Raw genomic sequence first — 16,016 nt, forward strand, 5'->3', positions numbered from 1 at the left:
GGAAAGACATGTCTAGAGGAGAACTCTTCCAAAAACTTTCTTGAAAGGAGGTTACAAGAGGGGGTTAGAGAAGGAAAAAGATAAGGAGATACTAAGGAAAGCAAGCCAAGAAAGGTAGCAAAACCTTGTTTTTGGAGTGACCCAAATGAAACTAAAATTTCAAAACGTAACAAAGGATGGGCATCTCAAACCTTTTCTTTTAAAGGGCCAAACTTCTCGCATTGCAGCCTTATCTCTTTCCTTGTGTTTCCTTTGCTCTTCATTCTCCTACCTCAGTGCTCTTTGTTTGTGTGCCTAAAGACACCAACTCTAATGGGTAGTAGTCACTTTGCTCCCAGAGCCACTACTTGTTCAACACTTTCCTTTGCTCTTTCCCACCTCCTTTTCCTGATGCTTTTCTTTGCTCGTTCCTTTGCCCCTCCCCTTTCTTCAGCTCCCCAGCAAATTCCTAACCCCGTCGATGGCCTCTGCGAGAGCCTCGTCATCCCTCAAGGCCCTTATACCTGCAGCGAATTTGTGGTGCGTACCCAACTATGCAAAAACCATTTCTCGTCTCGAAATGATCTGTGTCTTCAACTTGATCTGCGTCCTTGACGGTAGGAGCTGCCGGCCTCCCATTCGCATTGCTAAAGAACAGGAAACCCTTAGCGCTCTCTCTCTCTCGTGTTGTTCCAAGTAGAGCAGTTGTAGTCTTTAACTGACGTATGGAATTCATCTCTAGGAATTGATCTGTAATTTTGGTGTTCGGTAGCATTGTCGCTCTCCTACTCGCAGAGTTTGAAGATGACGCTTTGATTTGCGTTAAGACGAAGGTGGCTGTGAGAGTTTATGGGATGGATTGTTGAATTAGGTGTTGCGGAAGCATTGCACTCAGAACTTATAAATGCTGCAGGTGAGGACACGAGATGGGTTCCTGTTAGGCGTGCAAAGAATGTCAAGCAAGCGAGTTCCGCCGCTAAGTGGCCCTGTTTTTCTTATGCATGGACTTCTGGTGGTGAGCTATTCAAAACGACATTGAGATATCCTTGCAGCAATGGAAAATCATCGGGAGTATTCAGCTTGTTCGTCTGTCATTGTGTTTAATCAGGGCGGCGATGTGTGGGTCTTGAATACGCCATCTGAAGCTCTGGGATTCATTTTGGCGGACGCTGGCTACGATGTTTGGATTGGCAACACCAGGACGACGAGGTTTAGCCACGGTCATGCATTCTATCAACGAACGGATCAGGTAAAACACAGGTGGTTCTGCCAATTATACGTGTCATTAAGGATTTATGGCTTGAGGGCGTTTCTAATGCTTGAAGCGCAGGGCTTCTGGGACTGGAGCGTGGACGAAATGGCGGAACAAGATCTACCGGCAATGCTTGGTCTGGTGTACAGTACTACTGGCCGTCGACTGCATTACATTGGCTACTCTCAGGTGCTTTCCTGCACATACTCGGTATTTTTAGAAACTCTTTCAGGAAGATGGCAGCGAAACGTTCCATGACTCTTACAGGTGCCTTGGATTAGCTTAACTGCAAAGTTGTAACGCCCTTCGCCTTGTCTTCATAATGGCACAGGGTTCTCAGCAAGCTCTTGCCGCATTCTCTCAAGGTCAGCTATTAAACTACATCAATAAAATCATCATGCTTGCACCTGTTGCTTATGTAGACCATGGCACAGCCCCAATCGAGTTCGGCCTTTTCGATCTGCGTATTGACCAGGTATCGTCTGTCTAGCGTTATTTGTACGCTCGTTCATTTTGTCTTTAGTGGGACGCCTACGCTGAAGGTATCGTTGTTTCTGTTAATCAGGTACTGTGGTAGATGATCTAAATTTTCTAACCGGACTTGCAGGTTTTAGCGGCCGCGCACGTGAACGCATTCAGCACAGAAATGTATGAAGTTCTACTCTACAACAATCAAAGCAGTCACGTCTATGCACCACCGATTGGGTTGGTGATTTTGTTTTGCAACTTCATGCTCAGTGCTCACCTTTATAGATTTGATAAGCCGCAGGCCCTCGGGAATCCAAGCCGTCGACCTCATATGCGGGCAATCCAACGTTCGGTGTTTTCAGGACTGGATTTTCCTGTTCGCTGGTCAGTCTTCTCACCCTAAAGTTTCAAAGCTAGCAAACGTTGCGGCTAATGCTTTCATTTGTCCGTCAAGGTTCACTTGCCGCCATTGCAGTTGTTTCGATTCATTACTGATGCAGTACAACATGCAGAAACGTAATTGCCAGCGTTGCTGACAGCTGTTATTTCGTTTGGCTCCTGCTGCATGCTTCAGAAACGTCAAGACATTTGAAAAATCTGTTCGTAGGCGTTTCTATGCTGTGTTGAATCTCAGAGTACTGTGTTGCTTCTGCTAACCTTTGAGATATTGTGCAGTCGGTGACAATTTCTAACGTTTAAGATGTTAAAGTTCAGGTGACAATTGCTGCCTCAATGTGACAAAACGACGGCTACTCGATAGATATGAAACACAGGCAACATCAGTTAAAAATTTAGCCCATCTTGCACAACGTAAGGACACTTCCTAATTAATTATCTCATATCGATTTATGGTATCTTCCCAAGCCTCAAAAGTGTTCTCTCTCTCTCTCTCTCTCTCTCTCTCACACACACACACACACACACGCGCACACACACACACACACACACACACACACACACACACACACACACACACACACACACACACATTTACACATTTCGATTTATGAAATTTAGAATTTTGATCTTATGTAATTGTGTTTGCTTAATTAATTTTTGAATTGCAAAGATCCATTCGTACATAAGGCTACATTTACATATAAATCTATGAATTTCTGAATTGCAGAGGCCCATTCTTACAAAAGGCTACATTTACATATAAATTTTTGAATTTTTGAATTGCAGAGGCCCATTCTTACAATTGTGTTTGCACGGTGAAAAAAAATGAATAATCATACACATGCTTGCGCATCCTAGTCATTTAGGTCCTTCTGGATACCATCTCCTACTTCCATAGATTGCCTAAGAACCCTCTAAAAGTGCACAATGAGAATTAAGTTTGCCAAGCCATACAATCCACATCAAGGGCGTCCAGCTACCACAGCTAAGGGCATAATAATTTAAGTTGTTTGAAATGGGAGGACAAGGGTGGGAGTGGGGGATGAGCATCCATGAGATCCCTCATACTGTAGCATGGAATGAGCATTGAAGCAAAATCATTTTTAGTTAGAATGGACTTCCATTATTATACACCTACTAAGCCTCCATTCTACTTACTTCCTTGAATGCTTATTTAAGTCGTTGCTTTCATCCCTCTAGACCCATCTTTTTGCTATATGAGAATACATATATTATCGTGCATGCGGAGAGACTATTTGAAGTAGTTAGTCATATATTCAAATACTAAACACATAGTACATTAGTTTAGCTCATTTCATAATTAAGACTCCCCACTTGACTTTAAAATGGATGGATGTTTCCCAAATCTACGCAATCATATCATCAAGGGAATGGTATGATTTTCTAATATGATATAAATCAGATGGTAGTACCCTCATACAACAAATGTTCTTTTGTCATTTTTAGAAAAGTATGGTCCCTTGTCATGGAAACTACAATAGCTACTTTTGTAGACCATTTATGGGGTGCTCATGTAAAACATATCAAACATATCTAGTGGAAGACAACTTTACTGATTACACAAGGAGACTTTTGAATTTTGAAAAAAGGTTTATACATAGGGAATGGGCATAGAAGATTGTGTGTAAGAATGTAGGTGCGAATGTAATGCTATTCTAGATGCATGATTGCTTACCAGTGTTTTAAGTCTTACTAAAGGAAGTACTCTGGCACATTATTTAGACAAGTGATAATGAGGGGCATGTAAAAATGCTAAAGGCTTGAGGTAGAAGTTGAGGTGTATATAGTGGAAGGGTACATAACAAGTAAGAGAAGGGAGTCAGGACATAGAGGATATTTTAGTGCTCAATGATTTTATTCTTACTCACAGCATGGTGATCTCACTCCATGAATATGTATGAAATCCTAACAATTAAGATGAGTAAGATATTTATTCTATACACTATATATAGGAGAGAGATTTTAAAGCTCCTTTGGAGTGGGCATTGAATTGTCTTGGGCATTCATTACCCCTTCATCACATGTTTTCAACTAAAGGGGTGTCTTATGTGCATATATTTCTAGATCTCCACAAGAAAATGAAATGCCTTTTGTATCTTACATATATTTTAGTGAACTCCACATTATATTTATCCTAATTTCCAAGGTGGGGGTTTCATTTGTTAGGCCAAATTCTTGTATGCATTTGTTGCCAAAGACTTAGAAATATTTTATCTTTGAGGTTTTTGGGTTAACCTTAAAAGACATTTTATTATGAGCCTTGGAACTAGGCAGTCTGAGATTTTATTAAAGAGAGGCCACAAAACAATCTCTCTCCTCATTAACAATCTTCGTCCTACATAGTTTCCGTCATGTTATATCGACACCTATAGTTGACTATTTAGTGGAACATAATGACTTTCTATTACTATCTTTAATTGAATTTAATTTTCAGCTTGATGATTATTGAGGTCTCATAATGGTGGCATATCCAATGTTAGGATTGGTCTTTACTTATTTTTGGAAACATAAGACTCTTTGTATGTCATATTATTATCGTTTTAAAAGCAAGGGTTTAGTTGTGAAAATTTGGCAAGGCTCCAAACTTATTTCCATTGGTGTTGCTTTGGATTATAGTTTCATCTAAATCATAGAGCATCACCATGATTGTTTGAAAGTTGGTTTGGTGTACCTATAGCAAGACTCATTTTTTGGAAATGTATTGAAATAAACTATGGACTTACTACTATTATCACAAGAAAAGATGAACTTCTCATGAAATCTACTTGATGTTGCAGAGGGTAGGGGATCTAGCTTTGCAAAATTTGATTATGGCTTGGTGGGCAACTTGAGGAGGTACCAAAGTAGAACACCACCTATATACAGGATGGCCAACATACCCACACATAGTTTATTTCTTATTAATGGTGCTGTAGATGCCTTAGCAGATGTTGTTGATGTGGCAAGATTGGTTCTTGAGTTGGGTGGTCATGTGAACATGTTCACCAATCCTACCTTTGGCCATCTTGACTTCATTCTCTCTGATGTAGCAAATACCAATGTGTACAATCGAGTCTTGGATTTCTTGGAGCATTAGTCACATGATGCTTACCTCACAGAGGTCACTAGCATGTATATGTGCTTGTCACATGAGTGCAAGAGAAGGACATTTTTCAAGATAATATTTTATCTACAAAAAGATATCGTCTAAAGGAATTCAAAAGATTTATACATTTGAATAGGAAAGGGTGTATATAAATCTTACAAAATTCATAGATAAGAGATTTTACATATACCCCCTAGAATGCATGCGATATAGTAAGCTTTAATATATTGAACCTCATGAGATGCTCACCTTTTCCCTTAGAATGAACCTTTTTCACCTATACCCCTTCCCATTCCCCAGCATACATGCACATTATATCTTTTTAAAAAAACAAACCTTGTAAAGCTAATTTTCTTAGACTATTATCTTATCCATGTTTATGATGGTAAAGTTAGATCTATTGCATTCAAGGATTGATGTTTGCAAACTTTTGAGTATTTCTACAACAAAATCAATGTTTAAAAGTAATTAAGTATTGTTGGGTGGATCTAAAATTTTAGCTTACTCAACGACCAGTGGTTTCGAGCCACTGACTGGAACTTCACTGAGGCAAAGACAGATAGATCTCATCCTTCACATACATCAGGAGGTGCTAAAATTGACTTCTGGGAGGAGATTTGATGTGAGTTTGGATTAGTTGACTATGTGGAAATCAATTGGAGGGTTTCACTTGGTCTATACAAGGAAAGGAGATGATTTTAGAGTTGGGAGGTTAGACAAGATGCATGTTTCTGATGAGGGATGGTGAATGGCAGCCCCCATGAAGGGGTCTTACATTACTTACTCATCCATTTTTTATCACATACCTTTGCTATGATCCTTCTGCTTGTCGTCGATTACCTTAGATAGGTCAAGGGATATATCGTTTAAATTTAACAAGAGATTCATGTTATCTAATACATTTTGCAATCAAGTAAGGTTAAATTGGTCCCAAGCTAGTAGCTAGGACTTTGATCCTTGTGAAAAGTGGGGCGTTGCAATTAGAGAAGTGGGGAAGCTAGCTATCAATTGGTCAAAAAGGAGAATCTAAGTAAATGGAAGAGAAAGGACTTGACTGTTATCACCGAGTTAGTAAGGTAGGCTATCAATTGGATGCCTTTGGATCCTCATGTTTCTACCTTGCTTTTCAAAATTGAACAAAATCTCCTTGATAGGGAGATGGAAGATGTTGGACAAGAAACATTCTATAGCAAGCAGTTGTTGGAGTTAGGGGACTTCCCCTCAAAGTTCTTTCTTCAGGTTGCTAAACGGAAACAACAATGAGAAGTCATTGACAGGATTATGAGCTTAGATGGATCAGTTGAAACCAAGTTTTGGCATATTGCTGAGATTTTTAAGTCTCATTTGAGGGACTTAGTGGGGTATCAAGTGGTGTAAGATGATGGTTGGAGAGCTTCGGTGGATAGCACCCTGTTGGGAATTGATGCTAGGGTCTCAGGATTTCATGGAGGCTAAGCTCAAGGATGCCTTGGGTAAGCTGAAAAATGATGATGCCCTGGGATCAAATGGTCTGATAGCTGAGTTCTTTGTTCACTTTAGGGATGTGATAGGCCTACATATGGCTAATGCAGCTGTTAAGAAAGGTTCCCTGTCAGTGGATGTTAATATTGGCTTCATTAAGCTTTTCCCAAGCATCAAACTAGGTTGCATGTCAATGAATATTGGTGCCCTATTGTACTATGTTAGATACCTCGTACAAAGTAATTTCTAAAGCTTTAGCCATTCGTATTTGAGATGTTTGCTCTCAAGTGGTTGACAATGAAAAGTGTGGGTTTCTAAAAAACAGAGACATATTTAAAAATATCCTCAATGTGAATGCAACTCTAGATTATTCTTTGGCCTTTGGGTAGAATTGTACTTTATTTGGGATCGATCTGGATAAAGCCTATGATAGAGTTAGGTGGGATTTCATTATGGAGGTTCTAAACAAATTGGGATTTGATTCTGCTTTCATAAAAAAGATCTCTACCTTGTTTGGAAATGCTTTGGTTGAATTGTGCCTCAATGATGGGGTGGTGGGTTATTTTAGAGCCTCATAGCATGTCGGGAAAGGGGCCTATTGGACTCAAATTTATGGCACTCGTTTTGCATGAAGAACTTTTCTTGTCAAGTGAGAAATGGCATTTTATAGAGTTCAAAAGGGCATGCACCTTACAAATCAATTTGCTAGGGGTGTCCTCTAGATCCCCTTCTATTTTCCATATGCTCAATCCCTTATTCATGGTTTGAAACAAGCCAGGGACAGGGAGGAATCAGCTGGAGTGCTTCGGGAATGCTTCTGCCCTCTGGAAAGTAACTGATTTTCCAAGTGTTTGCAGATGAAGTAATGGTTTTCTGCAAGGGTAATCAACATTTTGTTGAGTCTTTCAAGAATATTATTTCATTTTTTTCACAATCAATTTGCAGCAGTTGGACTAAGTCATATGGACTAAGGTCTTTAAATGGTCCTCCTCTTGAATGGGCAAGCACGCTGCCAACCCGATTGATTCCTCATGGGGAAGTCATCGGGTACCTTAGAGCCCCTTGTGGGTTTAGGTGTGTCAGTGACTAAATGATTTAGTTGATTAAAGGAAAAGATAAAGGGCAAGTTGAAGTGTTGGTTGGGTTTGACTTTGGTATGGAATGCAAGGGTCCTTGTGGTGATACATGTCCTTGCCACTACCACTACTTATGTTTCAACAATTTCGCATTTCAGTCAGGTTCAATGAATGGAGATTAAAAGATAGTTCAAAGCTTTCCTCTAGACAGAATAGGGGGGCAAGCGCCATAAACACCTATTTCATTAATTTTGGACTAGTGCACTGTCCAAATTCGTTTTGTGAGATAATTTTGGATAAAGCATTTCAAAAAAAGCGGCTCTTATAAAACAAAACTTTGAGTCAAAAAGTAAGATTTTAAAAAAGAAAATTAGAAAAAATGACGTGACATGTTATTAAAACTAGAGTACATTAAAAAAAGAGGACTTCATGTTGTTAAAAGAGACAAAAAGTAAGATTTTAAAAAATCAAATTAGAAAAAAAACTAGAGTACATTTAAAAAACTAGAGTACATTAAAAAAAAAGCATGACACATTTGTACATGAAGTAGATCATATAACTCAAAGCCATATGGTGTTAAAAAACACCTTCCATTAGCTCAGCCTAGAAGATGTCATCTTTGTCTCTTACAATTACTTTAGAAAACACATAAGTCTATGGAATTAAATTTCACAGTTACTTTAAATTTCTATGGAATTAAATTTCCATCACTTGACTATTAAGTCATTAGAGAGAGCATATGTCCTCAAAAGTGCCTACTATGGCATTGGCTTCATGAAAACAAGCAGACTTTAAACTTGCAGGCCATGCGTAACCAGGGCTGGCATCGCAAATCTCCTCACAGACTCACCTCACAACTTGTTTCGAATCTTCCGCTGACTTGTAAGCATTCAACAACTCTTCTTTTCTCTCTTGGCTTTCCTCATCTTCACCATTTTTTTCAATACAGCTTCTAGCCACCGCCATATCCTGTACGAAAATTTAACTCGTTCGCATAAGAAGTACGTGATTAAAAGACTTAGCCAAAAAGAAAGCTAAGGATATTCACCTCTTTTGCTGAGTTCAAATCAAGCAGCCATGTGTGTAGCATATCCTCCTCAAATAATTTTCCCTTCATTGGTCCATACAAAAGAGATCTAAGACAGAATTTGAGTTCAGTAAATGAAGTCGGGTAGTAAGTAGTCATTGTCTTAGAGGGAAAGTGGGAGAAGGAGAGTGAGGGAGCAATAGCGAGGGATGCACAATGAGCTGCCCCTCCTTCAAGAGTGATAGAAAGTGAGGGAAGACGTAAAGTAAAAGATGAATACAAGTTAATCAGAAGGACTAGGATGTAAGAAATAAGAGAGTGTTTGTGGAAGGACTACGATGGAAGATTACAAGTGCACTAAGGCACGATGTGTTCACTATGATAAGGATAAGGGTTGGAATAAAGTGAGAGAAGCATTGGAAATGCTCTACTTTAAGTGAGTGGAGACTGTCCAACTGAATAAAATTTTGCAGAGCATTGGGAATTGATACTTTGCCATGAAATATATTACAAATATTACATCATCACATATTCATATCAAAATTCTCATCACAGAAGGTTATATTTCCTAATAATCACATCATCACACATTCATATCATAAAATTGTGTGCATGAAATAAATATATAAATATCATGACTAAATGCCACTTAAGTAATAAGTCAACAAAAATTGGTGTATAATCAACAAAAACTACATCATGATTCATACATTGCAACAAATAAATGTCAACCATAATATTCATGGAGTAAACAACATCATGAGAATATGCTCCTCATGCATATATACAAACACAACATCATACATGCATCACAACTCTTTTGATGCTTCTAGTGGATACTATGGCAACTCTTCTGATGCTGCCAATGGAGGCTGTGGTGCTCTAGATGTACACTCAGTCTCTACTTCTTCTGTAGTATGTAGTGCTTTCGGAGTAGACTCAATATCCTCTTCCTTAAATGCAAGCGGAGGCTGTGGCAACTCTTCTGATGCTTCCAGTGGAGGCTGTGGTACTGTAGGTGTACACTGGGTCTCTACTTCTTCTGTAGTGTGCAGTGCTTTCACAGTAGACTCAGTCTCCTCTTCCTTAAATGCAAGCTCTGATATTGCTTCAATTGCACATTGTATTCTAATGGCAGCAATTAGGTCTCGAATGATTTCAGCCCTAAACAATTGTATATCCTCCTCTGAATATTTGAGCTCCAAAGAGTCTTCTGATGAGATATGTGGCTTAAGTGAGAAAATTTCTTTGAAAATCAACATGCAGTTGTAGGCAACTCTCCACCCACAACTATGCCCATCTTCTTGCTCTACTACTAAATGCTTTTGGAAGTCTACCGAGTTTTTGTACTGTCCTGTTTCTCTGATAGCAGATACCAACTTCTCAATCGACCTGCTCATCATGACATATTTTAAAAACTTAGTGTGTCTATTACATATGGTACATAATATAGAAGTAACAACAGATTAATAGAATACTTACATTTGCACTGAGCCATGAAAGCCTACAATCGAGTTAACAAACCAACAATAGTTGTCTTCAATGTCCCAAACCACCAGACTCCAATGTTCCCTACACGAATAATTAAGAACCATTATTATTTAACACAATGTTGCCAGTATAAGATGAAAATAAAGGTTGCCATGATACTTACATCTCGTGATATGCCACAAATAGGACTCGCACGCCATGACTCGCACGCCATGTATTTAAATGTAAAGGCTGTAACCATTTACAAACATCGGCTATTGTCTTTTTGCTCTCACTAAGTATAGGAGAAAGGAGGGAATCCAACATATACACACGGTTTTGTACGGCTCTACCAAATTGTGAGATAACTATACTGCACCAACAAATAAATGAATATTAGCTTATTAGATTTAATCAAAATATTGAATTATCAAGCAGAGAAAAAGTTTGTATCAAACCTGAGAATGGCCATCATAACGTTGTTATTGACCTCATTTGAAGCTCTAGAGAGGATTGAAATCTCCTCTCCCCCAAATTCAAGATACTGAGGTCTATGTTGAATCATAACCCTAACATTAAAAGAGCTTCCCAATTCTTCCAATGAAGCCATGTTTGTAGAGTTGAGGTCTTCTATCCCCTTTGACTCTTTGATGGCATTCATTTCGCACTCCTCTGAGCCATTATCTATTTGCCTTGTGGGAGGGTCCATAATGTCGCCCTCAATGATTGCTCGAATGGTACATGTTATAAATGCATAGAGATGCAAATCCGTATATGTTGACAGTGTGGTGTCATTTTGTATCTCAAAAATTTGACCAAGTACCAAAAAGCAATTGTAGCCCACCCTCCATCCACAATTATAGATGTGGCTATTCTCTTGATGTGATACCTGACATGTTATATACTCTATTTGTTGTGCCAAGTCACATTGCCGCATTACTATGTCGATAGCACCTACTAACTTTTGAGCTGATCTGCACATCAAAACATATAACAACAGTGAATATGTGCATGGCATATCAATCTACATGTCAAGAAGTGACAACAAGTGTAGTCTATACTTACTCCAACACATTGCCATGGACGGATGTCATTGAGTTGGCAAAGAAGCACTTCTTCGCAAGGATGTCCATGACTACCAGACTCTAATGTGAGCTGCATTATCAATAAAGAACAATTACTATGTTTGAGACAATTATAGCAATGCAATAGAAAAAACAAGTAGGGTTTGATGCTTACTTCTCATAATATGCTGTAAAAGTAACTCGTGCATCATTCATAGGAACGTGCTTCAACCACTTGCAAACATCCTCTATGGTTTCTTCTTTGTTGCTAAGCACTTCCGAAATACGAGGATCGAGCATATATGAAATGCTTTGTATATTTTGCAGAAAATTTGCTATAACATTACTATATTAAAAAAAAAAGTATTAGCTTCTTGGGTTTAATCAAAATAAGCAAAGTATAAAGCCAAGGAAAAGGCTGCATCAACTTGAGGATGATTGTAATGACTTTGACATTAACCTCTTTCTTAGGATTCAAGAGGATTGAAATCTCTTCTTCACCAAATTCAAAAAAATGAGGTTGTTGTCGAATTAACAACATAGCGGTGAATGAACTTCCAATCTGCTCCAATAGATTCATATTTTCATGACTCATCTTATTGAGAGAGTAGTCTACATTGTATTCTTCTTCACTTGCTATGTCTTCTACATCCTCCTTCTGCTATAAAAATATAAAAAAGTTATGCGATGTACACATCCCAAATAAAGGCTTAAACAAGAAGATAAGGTTTCATACATGCTTTCATTAGAGTGAGTCTCTCCTCTGCTTGGAGCAAAAATTTAAAAAGTAAGGTTTCATACATGCTTTCATTAGAGTGAGTCTCTCCTCCTCTTGGAGGAAAAATTTTAAAAATATGAGATTTACACATCCCAAATAAAAATAAAGGTTTAAATAATCATAGAAGTATAAAGATAGCATGCTTTCATTAGACTCAGTCTCCTCTCCTCTTGGAGGAAAATATAACAAAGTTATGAGATTTACACATCCCAATTAAAGGCTTGAACAAGCATACAAGTATAAAGATAAGGTTTTATACATGCTGCAATGTAGTCATATTTTCAGGTTATTTCCCAATGGTAGTAATTAGATGTTGAATACTCTCAGCCTGAAATGCTAGCAGATCGGCTTCTGTATATGATTCCATTTTGACTGGTAACTCCAAATCAAAAATCTCTCTAAGAAACAACATGCAGTTGTAGGCAACTCTCCACCCACAGCTGTGTCCATCTTTTTGCTCCGTTGGCAGACGTCTTTTGAATTCTACTTGATCTTATTGCTCCGTGGTTGTTTTGACAGCAGATACTAGCTGATATGCAGCACTGTCCATCATGACATATTAAATATATTAATATGTCATGATCATACGATACAAAATAAGAAAGTATCAAAAATATTAAGAGAATAATTACCTTGGGGAGTTGGCATGATAGCCTTCCATTGAATTCACAAACCATAAATGGTTGAGTTCAAGGTCCCAGAAGATCATACTCCAATGTGAGCTACACGACCAGAATAAAAATGATTATTGTTTTAGACAAACTTGCCAAAGAAATAGTAAAAATAAGGTTAGAGTTGATACTTACGCCTCATGATAAGGCATTAAGATGACTCGCACCCCATCTAAATTCAAAGGGCTTAACCAGGTACAAACATCTTCTATAGTCTTTTAAGGAGAGCTAAGAATAGAAGAAAGGAGAGCATCGAGCATGTAGACACGATGCTGCACTACACTAGGAAGCTAAGAAATAACTACACTGCACCAAGAAATAAACAAACATTAGCTCATAGAATTGATTTGCATTCTGCACTAGGAAACTGATATATAACTACACTGTGAATAAATAAACAAATGTTAGCTCATTGAAGTAGCAACAAATAAACAAACATTACTTGAGAATGGCCAAGATAACATTGTCATTAACCTCTTTTAAAGGATTGGAGAGGATTGAAACCTCCTCTCTACCAAAGCTCAAATACTGAGGTTCTCGTTTCAAAACGATCCTAACTTCAAATGAGCTCTCCATTTTATCCAATGCAGCTAAATTTGATTCTTCAATCAAATTTAGAGGTGGTTGCATTGTTGAAGTAGAAGGGAGTGCCTCTGTATTGACTTCATCCATTTCTTCTCCCTCTATTGCCTGTAAACAAATATGAGAGATTAGATTCATTATCTTTAAATTTAAATCTTATTTAAAAAATTGTATTTAGTTGAGAAATAGAGAGTTCATACTGCTAAGTATTGTCGTAATGGCCTTTTTTCATAACCTTGCGAGCCATAATTATCAAAGAAGGCATCATCATGTTTGTCTTCATCCACCAACCTCTCTCTGAATGGGTCATGTAAGTCCATCTTTTCATCATCATCAACTGGGACATTATGATCTTCAAGGTAATCATCCATGTCATCGGTGTCCTTGTGGTCTATCTCTTTTTCATAGCCTGTGGTTAGATCTGCTTGAAGCTGAAAATAAGCCATGAAATGCTTATTTTCAATAATATTTGTGGAGTTGCCTTTTCTAAGGAGATCCTTAAATAAATATCCCATCCTGCACAAGGTGACCTCCGAACCTGTCGGTAGCAAATTCTCCATCATGGTAAGCAAGAGACTCCCACTTTTTGCAGGACTTCCATAGTTGTTTTTTTGATAATGTATGGACCTGGGAATATCTTGCTCTTCTAGCATTAATCTCAAATTATTTGAATTCCCTCTTATGTTCTTTTGTAAGGAGTGATCAGGGTTGGGACTCTGCATACACAAAAAGAATGATTCAAGAGATTGAATCGCTATGCCACATTCTCTCTTGCCTCTCTTTGCTGCATAAACACCACTATAGATCTTCAAATCTGATGAATATGCTCGCTCTAGAGTAACCTGCATGGTTTCTTTGTCTTTTTTATCAACAAAAATGACAATGTTGCAAATTGCCACTTTGCTAATGGTGGTATATACTATTCTATCAATGAAGTTATGGATATCATCGCTAGAAACTTCACTGATAAAGAATAGTTATGGCTTATCCCATGTTGACTCATTCTTGAAGAAGTCATCTTCTGAGACTCCCCTGAAGTTCACAAGCTTTCCAGACTCTGCCGTAACCTCTACATTGAATTGAAAGCTTTGGTGCATATCTGTCGGCATCCTTATCTCGTTGATTAATCTTTCCACATATGCAACCACCTGTTGTGGGATTTCTTTTCTCATATAAGAGGTTACTATTTTTGACCCATCTTCATCCTTTTTAATCCACTTGTTTGCCCATAGCTTTACCTTGGGTGTTGACAAAGAAGCTATATGCTTCACCACATTATAGTCAATGTTACAATGAGTAAGTGGAATTTGTTTCTCTGATAGCAAATACTTAATGGCACTATGCACTGCATCACGCCTCACCTGTACATTGATGCATTCTTCCATGTAGTGGTCTTTGTCTTTTTTTCCAAAAAACCATTCTTTCTTTAAAATTTTTTGTGCTGCCATGGATGCATACTTGTCAGGTAAGTACTTTATAGGCCTCCACATCCTTGCCGTCAACTCCTTCTTATCTATTACATTTGACTTTTCAGAGATAAACAAAGGAGCTTCATATGTCAACTGTCCACGCTCACAAGCAATGCACGTTTCAAGCATCTCATTGAACACTTCAACAAGACGAAATATGATAGAAGTGTAGTCGGCATATTTGTCCCTCACCACCTTGAGGCTTGTCATACTTTCTTCTCGCTCTTGTGTTCCCCTAGGCACAACTACACTCAAAGAAGTATAGAAGTTCGTGGGTGTGTCGGCGTCTGCTTTTGTGACCTTTCGCTTCAAATCACGATTTGGAGAACCAAATGTTGTCCATATAACCCTTGCCTTCTATAAGACCTCTGATGTTGAGGATATCTTACGCTTTCCATGGACATAATGATTAAGCCTTTCGGACTCAATCAAATACTTGATCTCATGCTTGAATATACAGATTGTTGCAGGATAATAATGGAATGAACTTATCTTTGCAAATTGTTTTGGAGTGAGTCTTTTGACCTCCTTTGCTTCCCTTGTGATCTGATTACAAGCATAAGCCCAATGTTGACCATCAATGGGCTGGAATCTGCAATGAAGGAGGAATTCCTTCTTTGCTTCCTTTAGCATATTCTCACCTTGTGCCTCTTCGCCTTGTTCATGTGGAATATTTTTAAGAGTATCTTTAAAGAATCGACTGAAGGTTTCCTCAAAATGTGTAGGCCCTGTAAATGTTATTTGATCCAAAAAACTATTTTTGGTTGGACAAAACATTATTGGGCGCAAGACCACATTGCTTGCCACAGGTTTCTTACCATCTCTCAAAGCCTCGTATATTTGCATTGCATAGGATATATCAAGGCTTCGGCTATTAGTAAAGAGAGGTGCAGCTTCCACATCTTTGGCATTCACAAACCACATCCTTTGACCCCAGATATATCCCACATCATCATCTGTAACTGCTTCATTAAGACGCAGATTAAGATTTTTGGTTGATGTGAGTTCATCCTGATCATCTTCAACCTCGGGTTCTAAGTCTTCTTCATGTTTCTCTTCTTTTAACCGTTTTTCATCCACATTATCTCTCTCTACAATGGGACGATGTCTTTTTTTACTGCTTGGAACCGTGGCTCTTGCAGTACTAGCCTTTTGCATTTCACGTCGTGGTTTGCTAGCAAGAGCTTCTAGCATAACTGCAGTGGATCGACCTT

The 16,016-nt window shown here is 38.3% G+C and overlaps 1 protein-coding gene across 6 annotated transcripts in view; it reads left to right on the top strand.

The window, feature by feature from the left end:
- Positions 1-246: 246 nt before the first annotated feature.
- The window catches only part of LOC147885807 (triacylglycerol lipase 1-like), a 36,437-nt gene continuing 20,667 nt past the window's right edge, over positions 247-16,016 (top strand). For 2 of the 6 annotated variants that reach the window (XR_015543430.1, XM_087396421.1), the window contains exons 1-8: positions 247-519; positions 893-994; positions 1,088-1,228; positions 1,310-1,420; positions 1,563-1,706; positions 1,839-1,879; positions 2,001-2,083; positions 2,414-2,509. Coding sequence is in view for 3 of the 6 variants with exons in the window: in XM_087396421.1 (XP_087252547.1) it covers positions 313-519; positions 893-994; positions 1,088-1,228; positions 1,310-1,420; positions 1,563-1,706; positions 1,839-1,879; positions 2,001-2,083; positions 2,414-2,509 (925 nt within the window). In the remaining 3 variants the exon portion in view is untranslated. Of the gene's footprint in view, positions 597-892; positions 995-1,087; positions 1,229-1,309; positions 1,421-1,562; positions 1,707-1,838; positions 2,084-2,413; positions 2,510-4,896; positions 5,261-16,016 lie in introns of those variants that run through there. The other 4 variants (XR_015543428.1, XR_015543429.1, XM_087396420.1 and 1 more) reach the window with 3 other exon arrangements.

The sequence above is a fragment of the Dipteris shenzhenensis genome, chromosome 25 (assembly GCF_047967505.1).
Source record: "Dipteris shenzhenensis isolate YYH24624 ecotype China chromosome 25, Dip_SZ_1.0, whole genome shotgun sequence".
NCBI lineage: Eukaryota > Viridiplantae > Streptophyta > Polypodiopsida > Gleicheniales > Dipteridaceae > Dipteris > Dipteris shenzhenensis.